Below are 13,090 nucleotides of genomic sequence, written 5' to 3' on the forward strand. Positions count from 1 at the left end.
CCATTTTATATACATGATAAATTTTTCAAAATATTTTGATTTGTTTTGAGCTGTTTATGGACAATTTCAGTTTCCAATTTTAATTAGTTTTTTTTCTATGAATGTCAATAAAACTTTATTTGTTGAGTAAAAATAATTGAAAATTTAATACAAGGCTCCTACTATATTGTTACAATGACATTTGAAAAATATTAAAAATCCTTAGTCACAGTTTTTTTTTATTAGCATTTAAAGTTCAAAAATTGACAAAATATGTAAAAATCACGAAAATTAGCAAATTATTTTGAGTTAATAATTCGTAAAAATTTTTCTTTTTAGAACTAAGATTTTAAAATGTAATACAAGATTTCTTATAGGTTAATTTACTTTTATCAAAAAAAAATGTCTATAAGAAACCCAAATTAAATTTTTATGAGCGTTTGAAATTCATATTTTTACAACATTTGATATTCACTCGATTTCTTACGTAACGATTTTCTTATTTTATTGTAATTAAAAAACGAATGACTGTAGATACTTGAAAATTTCACTGAATGTTTATATTAGAATTTTCTATACACGATAAAAATTTGAAAATAACTCGACTCTTTTTGAGCGGCTTACGGACATTGTAAGTATTCAATTTTTTAAATATTTTTCTATAAATATCAATAAAATTTTATTTGTTTGGTAAAAATGCGTGAAAATTTAATGCAAGGCTCCTGTTATATTGTTACAATAGCAATTGTAAAATATTAAAAAGACATAGGCACACATTTTTTTTATAAACATTTGAAGTTGAAGTTTTGACAAAATTTGTCAAATTTAAAATTGAATAATTATTTTGTAGTTAAAAATGTATAAAATGTTCAACTTTTATATCTAAGGATTGAAAATTTAAAACAAGATTTCACGTAAATATTTAATTCTGTTACCAAAAATTCTAAGAAATACATAAGCACAGTTTATTTTTATAGTAATTTTAAGTTCAAATTTGGACGAAATTACATATTAAAAAACCTGGAATAACTATTTTAGTTATTTTGTTGTGATTGTATAATATTACTTGTGGGTACTTGAAACTTCTAAAGTATACTATTATATATCTATGATAGTACCACGGTTTTTTGTTGATGTATAACGAGGTATCTAATGGATATTGTGATATGATTAATTTGGAATTTATAATAGGTACCTATTATAGGTCAATTTTTTTTTAATACTATAGATAAGTATACCTATAATAGGTATGTCTAATACCTAGACTGACAAACCGTCTCCGCTCAGAATCGTTTTTCTTATACAGTGATATTATATCATTGAATTCAAATTTAATACTATCCATTATACAGTGACCCACTTGTAACCTACTGTACAGCAGAGCGACATCCACTTACCCACCTTTTTTTTTAGTTATATTTAACTTCTATCGATTTTTCACTTTCCATATTTCTCGGGTATCGATACGTTTTGAGAAACACTGGTCGTAGGTATGGTTAAAAAATGTACAAAACCAATTGGCGAACGGTGTAATTAATTTAGTTTTTGTTAAAAATGTTCATAAATTAGTTTAAATTGCTATTAACACAGGGAAATCGTTGAATAAAAGTCGAACAAATATCTAAATTTAACGAAAAAATATTTACTTTGCCTGGCAGTGTAGTGTAATGCGGAAAATGCTTGGCAATGAAAAGATTGAACTCAGGATGGTATAAGCGCTCTCGAATAATAATTATTTTTTTCTCTTTCCGCGACACGGCAAAATATAATATAATATATTTTATTTATTATTTCAAACACGTCACGGCGCTTGACGTTTCGTCCGGATGCACTTACGTTGTTCAACTCGATGTATGTCTCGCCAATGGAATCGTCTCTGGAGAACCGATCGTAATCGAACACGTGCAAGTGAAGAGTCCGATTGTGCAGCTTTTGCATTGTGAAACCTGAAACAGAAATATTAACATGGCTTAAATTTACAAACGGCTTACTCGGAAATCCTTAAAGCGTAGGTACTCGCAAATTTTTCTCGAAAACAACACTCTATCGTTTGATATCAATTTCAAAGTTATATATGGCGACATGGATGGTTCGCGATCCAAAAGCGGGTTTTGTGCGTAAAGGACGGACTCGGAAATTTTGAAAATTAGCTATTGCGTCCTCGAAATTTTAGAGCGACATGGGCTGGATTGGGCCCACGCATTCTTGTTTTGTCTGTAGCTCGTAAACGCCTATGACTGAGAAATTCTGAAAATTAACTCGCAAACATTAATCGGTGAAAGTATTGAGTTGCTAATTATAAATTCAATTTTATTTTATTGTAATTTGACTATCCAGTTGAAAACTACAACAACTCAAAAAAATAAAACTGTTTATAATGTGCATTCAAAAGTGGATTTAGTATTTCAAAAAAAAAAAAAAAAATACCGTTTTTCAGTTTATATTTTTGGTTTCGGTTCTAAATTGTAATACCTGTATCTTTTTTTTTCCGGTTTCAGTTTTGTATTTAATACCGGTTACCAATTTTTTCAGGTTTCGGTTATAGATTATAATACCGGTATCCATTTTTTTTCGGTTTCGGTTTTGATTCTGTTTTCGTTATCAATTTTTTAACGGCTTATACCGGTTTCAAGTCCAGTTGGAAGGTATCGCAGTTTTAACGGTGTATTTTGAGCTCGAAATAGAGATAAGATATGGGGAGATTTATAATTTTTTAACTGAGCACTTGAAATATAAAACATATTTTTTTTTTTGCATAATATAATAATATAACGGTTTTAGTGTTATAGACATAATATTATTTAAATGCGTAAAAAAGTGGTGGGTAAGCGAGTATTGGTTTGCTGTACATTAGGTGTGGGTAGTGTGGGTTGCTCTAACGATGTCTAAAATGTTAATTCTATGGTTTAAAACCATACAACAAACCATTCGGAGCGAAGACTATATTACTTGATACGTATATTTTATGATATTTTTGTTGCTTAAGTAATGTACCTATTCTGCTTTTTTCAGTCTACTTTATATAAGTAATATTATTTTTGCCAAAAATATCGTATTTCTAGATGTAGTTATGTACATGAAATATAATTACGTGCATAAAGAGTTTCAAGTACTACCGAATAATATTTTTAAATTATAACAAAATAACTGAAACTGTAATTCTTTGTGTTTTGCCTTATTTTGTCCAAGTTTTAACTTATTACGTCTATGAAAAAAAAAAAATATATATATAAAATTAGCTTTTTAATTTTTTTTGTTACAGCACAAAAATACTTATGAGTAACCTTGTTTTACATTTGCAATGCTCAGCCATAACAATTGAACATTTTATGTATTTTTAAATACAAATTAACTTGCCAATTTTCGCGATTTTGATAAACTTTGTCAACATTTGAACTTTAAATGTTTGAAAAAATATGAATAAAAATTAAAATTGATACAAATTTTTAACGGATTTCATCATAATTCTAAATTTAGACAGCGGTTGTTTGCTTTTTTTTTTATTACACTGATAACAACTTAGTAGGAACTTTATATTGAGTTATAACATTTAATAGTTTTTAAATCGAGCGAAAAATTATTTATCGACAGTTAAAACTTTAATAAAATTGAAAATTTCTCAGGATTATAATTAAGTACTCAAAAAGAGTCAAAATATTAATTAGAATTTATTATATTAAGTTGTTTCAATATTTAATGAACAACTCAAATATCTTTAATTTGTTTTCGGTATTTTTCCCGACGCTTTTCAAAATAAATGGAATTTTTTACTTTTGGCCCCTCAAATAAGTACCACAGAGAATCACTTACTTACTAGAAAATACGCCGATGGTCAAAGCACATTTACTGCCCCGAAAGTCGATGATAGACACGAAAAAAAATCGCAAACACACAATACCATCGTAAAACCAAAATATTCATTGCTCCACTCAGAATCTAAAACCTATGCCAAAATCTCAAGGGGAGAGTCCACGCATGCGCCTCTCTGACGTAATACACTGCTGCAGAGTACGCAGAGTACAATATGATAAATGCCACGTGTATAATTTCTATCGATTTTTTTTTTGTCTCTCACACCGGAAACGGTAGACGAAAACAACATAATTAATTTCCTGTCGTACAAAATATATGTTATGTATATAATATATATATATATATATATATTTATATTATTGAGGCGTAACATTCGTACACATATATACATCTGCAGAATGTATAACATATATTATATAAATATATGAGTTTTGACTGTTCGAACGCCGAGAACATAAATCATTTACAGTGCACATAATAATATATCTACGAGATGCACGGACCTGAATCTCTGAAAAACAAAAAAAGGATTGAATTTCCTGCAACAGACACAACTTATTCGTAAACAATACATGGTTTTGCTTCTAAAACGTATGAATTTTGTATAATGCATCTAGTAACAGTTGTGTCTTACAGTTATAGTCTGTTATAGTCATAACTTCGTGATTGTGGGTTATAATTGTGACTATAGCTGGCAACTTATGTCGTTTTAATTACCTAATTGTGCGTTTTTTTTCCAAAGTAAGTTCTGCAAACTGGTGATGCACAAAACGTTTTGAGTAACATAATGTGTATATTATGTTTTCTGTTTTGTATAATATGTGTTCATGATTTTGTAAGATTGAATTTTAAGTCTTATGATTGAAATATCGAAATTGTCTCCAATAGTGTAAGAATTGTGAAGTGTTTTGTTGTAGTCACTGATATAGACCTTCATTGTATTATATTTTGTCCTTTGCTACACAAGCTGTTTGTGTTTCTGTTAGAGTTGAAGGCGGTGTCTTGTTGTCACCACCTCATTGGGGTATATAGAGATATTCTTCAATATTTTCAGATTTGTGTTAATTTATGTTTGCATCTTGAATATACTTTTATCGCGTTTATAATTAAACGGTAGACATTTTAAGTTGGAACGGATTGTTTTCGAATATTTCAACAGAGTAAGTTATATATATAGCTGTGTTATAATATGTGTATCATAGTTATATTGGATTTAAATATTGACCTATTTAACCTTTATGGAAGTATAAATATAATATTTCAACATCTGGTTTAGAGCGAGAAGAGTATACAGTGCACTTTTATGATATTTCTAAGAATGTAAAATTAGGGTACATAATAATACATAAACTTTATAATAATAAACTTAATAATATATTTTAAACGTTTCAACTACCCTCGAATAAGGTTTATAAATATCAAAAAATAAAATTAAAACAGTTATTCTCCGTTTAAATATCAAATGTTCTCCAAATTGAAACTTAAAAAAAAAAACCACAAAAAAAAACTGTATTTTAATTTTTTTTAAATTTTTTTACGACAGTATAAATTATACAATTATGAGAAACCTTCTAAAGAGAAAGTTACATTAGTATAATACCAATCACGGAATTTTAGCGTTACATCTGTTTTATAATTCATTAAATTAAATAGCTAAATAGTCAAATGGTAATACAAACAATGCTGGCTTGAATACCTGACTATGACAATAAATTCTAATTGTCCGTAAACAAATCAATACAATTATAGCCAAATAACAAAAACAAACGCGATTTGGTCATAAAATATTTCAATTACCTAAGTTAAACGTTGATAACCTATTAATCCGTGTACACATTAATTAGCAGATTCCGAAAAAAATATTTGTGACGACATTTGAGGTCGTATCGACTGCACTTAACGAACAATCTCTCATGTGGTTCGATGATGCGTGTGCGTGATGGGCAATACCGGTGTGATGTATGTGAAAAATCATTTTGTCACAATAGCCAACTGATGGTTCATAAACGGACGCACACGGGCGAGAAGCCATACCCGTGCGGCGTATGCGACAAATGGTTTAGTAGCGGTGGCCAACTAACGGTTCATATGAGGACGCACACGGGAGAGAAGCTGTACGCATGTAACGTGTGTGATAAATCTTTCTCTCAAAGCAATAGTCTAACAGTTCATCAGAGGACGCACACGGGCGAGAAGCCATACCCGTGCGACGTATGCGAAAAATCGTTCAGTCAGAATGTTCAACTGGTGGTTCATACGAGGACGCACACGGGAGAGAAGCCATACCCGTGCGACGTATGCGACAAATGGTTTAGTAGCGGAAGCCAACTAACGGTTCATAAGCGGGCGCACACAGGAGAAAAACCATACTCGTGTAACGTGTGTGATAAATCTTTCTCTCAAAGCAGTAATCTAACAGTTCATCAGAGGTCGCACACGAGCGAGAAGCCATACGCGTGTGACGTATGCGAAAAATCGTTCAGTCAGAATGTTCAACTAGTGGTTCATATGAGGACGCACACGGGAGAGAAGCTATACGCATGTAACGTGTGTGATCAATCTTTCTCTCAAAGCAGTAATCTAACAGTTCATCAGAGGACGCACACGGGCGAGAAGCCATACCCGTGCGACGTATGCGACAAATGGTTTAGTAGCGGAAGCCAACTAACGGTTCATAAGCGGGCGCACACAGGAGAAAAACCGTACTCGTGTAACGTGTGTGATAAATCTTTCTCTAAAAGCAGTAATCTAACAGTTCATCAGAGGTCGCACACGGGCGAGAAGCCATACGCGTGTGACGTATGCGAAAAATCGTTCACTTGCGCATCGAATATGACTAAACACCGACGAATCCACCAGACAGAGCAGCCATAAATTACGCGAAACACCCACTGCCCAAATTTTATGTTATTTATGTACGCGTGTTTTTCAATTATGGGTTGTGTTTAGATTTTCAATGTCATTAACGAGAGAGACCCTTTGGTTTTGATTTGCAGTTTGAATTATTAAGCACATCACTAAACATGTTTTGTTTTTTTGTATTGATAAAAAAAAACCGTTTTTTTTTTTTTTTTAAATGTTTAATATGGATATTTAGTATGAAGTATTGTATAGAATGATATATTTCATCATGATGTTAATATATTCAGTAAGAAATGTTATACCAAGACGTTTTTATTAATGAATTTTAACATTTTGGTTGTATTTTTTACTTTTAACTGATGATTGAACTACTTATTAAAACGAAAATGGCACATTGACACCTTTTCTATAAATCATGTGCAAACAAGTGTGAGACGAAATAAGTGTTTTTTTTTTTTTTTTTTATAAGAAATTTACAATCTATTCTTAACTATAGAATAATAAGCAAATGTGACAAACAGTATTTAAATGTGAATATATTGAGGGAAGAAGCCACCCATAAGTGACACAACCTATTTTTTTTTTTACCTTTTTAAGCAAAACTATTTAAGTTTTAGATAAAACGTCATAACACCATCTTCGTTGAATCCGTCTTGGGGATTACCTGGAATGGATAAGGTAGATGATTTTTTTATAAGGGGATTAGAATGGAGAGGTAGTTTCATGTAAAATATTTTGTAGAAACATTTTCCTTCATCGAATACTGTTGCTATTTTGAGTCATTATGGAGTGTAAGATTGGAAACAAATGGAAGGGCATTTGTTGTTTTTCTAAAGAAAATGTTTTGGAAGGTTTGATTTACTGGAGGTCCACAGGTCCAAATGGGTTTTAGAAGGGTTTTGTATAGGTACTATCAAATGTTTATTCAATGTTTAGGCTAGTGAGTATTTCTGTGTAGCAGTGAACTTAGTGTGCGTTGGCGATTGTATAATATTGTGACTTTTTTGATTTTAAGTGTTGAGTATATTTTATTTTATATTTATATTTCAAATTTTATTTTATTTCCCTAATATCATACGGTGAATTGAATAATTTTATTCCGAAAACATAGCATTTATTTTATTATTAATTTATAATTTTAACAATATAACATGTATTTATTATTTATATAATAATGTATTATTGCTATCGACTTTTAAGTCAATGCCGACTAATAATAATAACAATATTTAAACATTTTAACTTTTAGGTCCCTTGGAATATTTCTGGATTACAAAACACTAATAAAAATCGTTATTATTTGGTTAAAAATTTAATTTTTAATATACGAGTATAAACAAAATGTCTAAGAATTTTCCGAAATATTTTTTTTTAATTTATAGAGTTTAGATAGAACTTATTACTATCTATTAAAAACTCTTATTTTATGTGATTGCTTTAATTTGGTTATGTTACAGTGATAAAAAAAAATGTATGGGACATTCCAAGTTACCGCACTGACGTTGAAGTCAAAACTGAATTTTAACTTTGGGTTTGAAGTCTGGTCGTATTACCAGAGACATGGACGTTGAACCGTTCAAATAAATTGGGTGTGTCAATGATTCCATCATTCCCTAAATAAAAGCGGCTACTATCAGATTTATGACGTTTGTGTATTTAACTGTTTAAGATCAAGTGATTACGAATACACACAAATTGTGCATGTATATACGTATTCCTAATACACACACACACAACACTTTCAACACGTCATATATAAATAATTATGATCCTCAGCCTTCCAAATCGGAAGTTCCAATCAGAGGGTCTGTAGAAACAACACAATTAATATTATCAGTCAACTGCACCGTATATTATAAAATCATGGACGCATTGTAATTCATAGTATATTATTATACCTTAAAATCCCTTTCCACACCTCTCCGATTAGTCTTTAAATTTTTTATCTAAGTATTTGAACATCCTGATCTAAATATAGAAGAACATGCTAGAATTTCTTTCCGTCTAAAAAAATAAACACACACAGTAATTTTCGATTAAGTATAACTTGAAAAAATATTAAAAAATCCCAAGTAAATGAAATGAACGATCCGGGTGTTACTTTCGACTCGAAACTCTTGACTTTCATATCAATAACATAATTAACGAGTCATCGGCTAATCCCGGATTAATTATTTATGAAGTGTAACGACTTTCACGATTATCGTGCTATTAAATAGTTAAATGATTGTGTTTTACCTCAGTCCTACGTTCAAAATTGGAATGCGGAGATTTAATACGGTACATTGACTGTATAATTATTAAAAATCAAAATCTCTCTCAAAACTAAACACGTCAACTTCAATTCGATGACAACGTTACTAGGACTGTTTAATAATCCAAAATGTCCCAGACAAATGTACAAAGTGGTGTTGTAATATCTTTAGTTTATCCCTAAACAAACACAAATTTAGATGTTTTTGTTGATTTTACAATCTCGACTTTTCAACGTACACGGGAAATGTATACATTTGACTATCGTTTAACGCGTTAACCAAATAAAAGGTATTGTGTTTCTTTACGTTCCCTCCCTTGATCCTCGTATAGATTTTGCTACTAGCAAAGTGCTTCGTGTTCTCGACTTTATCAGCAGACATTCTACACATGTATCCTATCCAAAATGCCTAACTATGTAGCTCTAAAATTCCTTATTAACGTCTATTTGAGTACACCGCACTATAGTTTGGTCTCCTCGTGCTATAATGGGTAATACGCGAAGTCTCGATACAGCCCAAAATCGAATCCTTAGTTTTGCAGTATTCCTCACGATTATACGACAGTAGGTTTTAAGGAATTACTTAATCTTAAATAATTAGGTAGCCGAACGTCACAAACAATTTACAGTTACTAAAGCATAATTAAGATCTCTTTTTTGTCCATATATGAAGATACTTCAGTCGACCTATTTAGGAATCCTTTGGGGGTTAGACATGCTGTCCTCGAATTGTATTGCTCACGGAATCATTATGTTGTTAAGAAGATTCTACGGGGCCCCAAACACACGTCGGGGTGTTGCGTGTGGTTAGCGCGTTTCCGTGTTAATTAATATCCTCTCCCCTTAAGACACGGACGGACGATAAAGGGAAAACAATCGTCTCGTGCGTTAACGAGAGCAGTAGCGCGCAGAAAAAAATCCAACAAAAACCGTGACGGCATCATAACACTAATTCACCTACCCTGAAAATAGAGTGTCTCGTTCCAGCGCGGGTTTAGGGTCCGGCGTTTCACTTTCGTGTCCAGTCGATGCTTTTTGTCCGGCAGCAATGTCACCCGGACGTACGGGTCAGACGTGCCGCTCAAGTCCATCGCCGGCAAGTCCTTGGCCTGAAACACGGTACGAAAATGTTTCGTTATTTTCAATATTTTATAATTCAGATAACGTTTTTTCGGTTAATTTACAGGTAAAACGTACTGAAAATTCGGTAAATCGTTTAAATCGTTTTTTTTTTTTTAAATGTTGCCATAATATTAGATATCTTTTAAAATAACTTAACTTATTGAGTTAAAAAAAAAAAACCGTTAACTGGCCCAGCCTTGGTATGATATATAGTAAAGTATCGCGATTCGCTGGTACATTCGCACGTCGTCCCTGTGACTTGGTTATAATATTACCTGACCTGGCGCTACAGACTGTCGATCAAATCGAACAAACGTTAATTATTGTAGATTTTTTTATTTTAACGTATAGTTAACCCTTGACAACTACTACAGTTGGGTCTACAAGGGGGGGTCTGTTCGACCAGGAGTACAGGGGCCCAATCAATTAATGTATTTGCAATTTTTGAAACGAATACTTAATTCATGGTAATTTTATTGTTTCAAGCTGTGGGTTAACCATTTATTACCAGGAAGTCGTGTACGGGACACCCACATCGCTTTTCATGGGTCGTATTTTTTTGAAAGTTTTGTATAGGGCCGGCGAAAACATTTATTATGAGGACCCAAAATTTGATATGGAAGGCCTGACAGTAGCCATGGGGATGGCTTTGCGAAACGATATTATTACTTAATTTTTATAAACATAGACAGTGGGGTGGTACTTCGATTTAAGTACCTATTTTAAATAGGTAGATGAGTAATCTCTGATTTGAAAAAAAAATTGTACTCGTATTACGTATTTACGTATACCTACATTATTTAAGCGTTTTGTATTTTTGTAAAATACGAAATAAATAACAACTGATGGGTAACGAAACGTTAGCGTTTGGATTTTGGCCCGGTTATGATATTATATTTTGAACGGTACGGTCATAGCTCATGAGATGGTTATTAAATTTGAAATATTAAATTCGGTGGAGTAAATTGGCATCGACGGTGAATTTCACGATTCCGGAAATATAGCATCACGGTCCGCCGATTGAGCGATTCAGCCAGTGATTCCGGAAGTATATCGTTTTCTCTTTCCCGGCTTTGTACTCGGTGAAAATTCGTTAAATTTCGTACGAATTACCCTCACGGGAAGCGCACATTATGTCTTGCCGTTACGAGAAGCTGTTTGAAGTTTTTGGGCGGCCGATACTTCTGAGTGTTGCGATAATGCTTTCAAACTGATTGGCCGAATCGAGAGAAAAGCACCAAATCAAACGATCGATTTTATTTAATTAATTTGTTTTTTTTTCGTGTGAAGTCTATTGTAGCGCGGAGCATTCTAATCTCGTCCCGAATTGATAATAATTGTCTTATCGATGATTGCTGTGGTCTCGAATGGGTAGGATACGATTGCGTAAGCTGCTTATCGGTGGTACGCCTCTTTCAACCTTTTTCATAACACGATTGCGTACGTTGTTTTTGCGAAACGTTATCACACCGAAAGTCGCATATAGACGAAACTAGAAATGTCAAATGATTATCGTGATTTGTGAAATAAAAGTTCACATTACTTATAAGTTATAACCGCTGTACATTTTATTAGTTGACCCCCGCTATACTTCAGTAGAGAAAAATGGAAGAAAAATGATGGTATTGAATTCAAAAATGAAAATTTTGAATGACTTGGTAATATTGTTACGGTGGTTTTTAGTTTTGATTTTACATGAATTAGTGATCAGCAATATTGTATTAATTATTATTAATTATGTTACAATTTCAGTATCTGTGTAGTTTTTGCTGGTATATTCGGTAAGTGTAAAATTCCGGGTGGTGTGTTGGATTTATAATAATTGTTACCGGTAGATAGTCCGGCACTAGAGTAATATAGATCAGACGAGTCATACAGATTTAGGACGTAGTTAAAAATTATAAAGTGTACGATTTGTATATCTAAGGATTGAAAATTAAAAATGACGATTGTCACACATAGTTCGTACTGTAACTTATTTTAAATAAGGTTTAGATTTTTTCATATATATTTTTGAACTCACTGCTTTATTGCAAATATATATACTTATGTTGTGTATACACGGTGAAATTTCGTAAATTTATAAATTTGGCAACGTCGCATACGCAATCGTGTTGTTTTACGGGTTTCCATTGCTGTACAGCAAACGTTATACGCAATCGTGTTCTCAAAGAGGTAAATCGTACGCAATCGTGTTCTCAAAGAGGTAAATCGTACGCAATCGGGTTCTACCGTCTCGAATGGTCATTTTCACAAGTCATACCTGCCGGATACAAAACCAATTCTTGTTTATTTATTTATTTACAGTTTTAATCTTTAGCGTTTGAGGGGAATTTCGATTTTTTTTTTCATCATAGTATTATTTTGATTAAACTATAATACCGGGCATGTACCAGTTTCCCCCCAAAAGTACCTTTTTTTTATACCAATTCCAAATTTTTCAAATAATTATAATATTTATTATTTTATTGACTATTGTATTCATATTACTTTGTTAGTAATTATTATTTATTACACAATACAATATTAAGTTTATATAATTTCCAAGCATATGAATTTTTTCTATCACTTTATACCATTTTACATCATTTTAAATAATTTTATTTATTATTTGTATATTTTTCTCCCCTATTTTACGGGCTACATACTTCATATTGTAATCGTGTATATAGGATATATTAAAATGTAAGGGCAACTGGTATTATTTTAAAATCCCGATAACAACCGTGGGGGGGGGGCAACTAGTCAACACCCACAATACCGTACAATTAAGATAAATCTAAATTACTTAATTAATTTATCCATAAGAGCGTTGTTTTTGAAATTATTTCACTTATTTACTTTTCGTATTAATCGATATGTGTTTTGCATCCTAAACAATAGATAATTTAATAATTTCGTATCAATATATGATTTGACAGTTCAGCGTATAGGAAAAAATATAATATTAAAAATATACAATATACATATAGGTATGTAGGTAGGTACATTATTATTACATTTGAATATGTGATAATTAAAAATATTTTGAATATCCGTAAGTCAAACACCCATGTTAAG

General features: G+C 31.7%; 2 protein-coding genes across 2 annotated transcripts in view; one reads left to right on the forward strand and one right to left on the reverse strand.

Moving 5' to 3' along the window:
* LOC100167856 (synaptotagmin 7) overlaps positions 1 to 13,090 on the reverse strand; it is a 334,632-nt gene that overhangs the window by 40,002 nt on the left and 281,540 nt on the right. The window contains exons 5-6 of the mRNA XM_001945060.5: positions 9,870 to 10,017; positions 1,816 to 1,925 (exon numbers count right to left, since the gene is read on the reverse strand). Coding sequence (XP_001945095.2) covers positions 1,816 to 1,925; positions 9,870 to 10,017 — 258 coding nt within the window. The remainder of the gene's footprint in view (positions 1 to 1,815; positions 1,926 to 9,869; positions 10,018 to 13,090) is intronic.
* On the forward strand, positions 5,426 to 6,842 carry LOC115035117 (zinc finger protein 271-like). Its single transcript, XM_029492774.1, has one exon. The coding sequence runs from the start codon at positions 5,716 to 5,718 to the stop codon at positions 6,664 to 6,666; it is 951 nt and encodes a 316-aa protein (XP_029348634.1). The 5' UTR covers positions 5,426 to 5,715; the 3' UTR covers positions 6,667 to 6,842.

Source organism: Acyrthosiphon pisum, chromosome X (assembly GCF_005508785.2).
Source record: "Acyrthosiphon pisum isolate AL4f chromosome X, pea_aphid_22Mar2018_4r6ur, whole genome shotgun sequence".
NCBI lineage: Eukaryota > Metazoa > Arthropoda > Insecta > Hemiptera > Aphididae > Acyrthosiphon > Acyrthosiphon pisum.

What these genes read in the sequence shown, in the direction of transcription:
- LOC115035117 (XM_029492774.1), top strand. Translation starts at nt 5,716, where the DNA reads ATGATGCGTGTGCGTGATGGGCAATACCGGTGTGATGTATGTGAAAAA.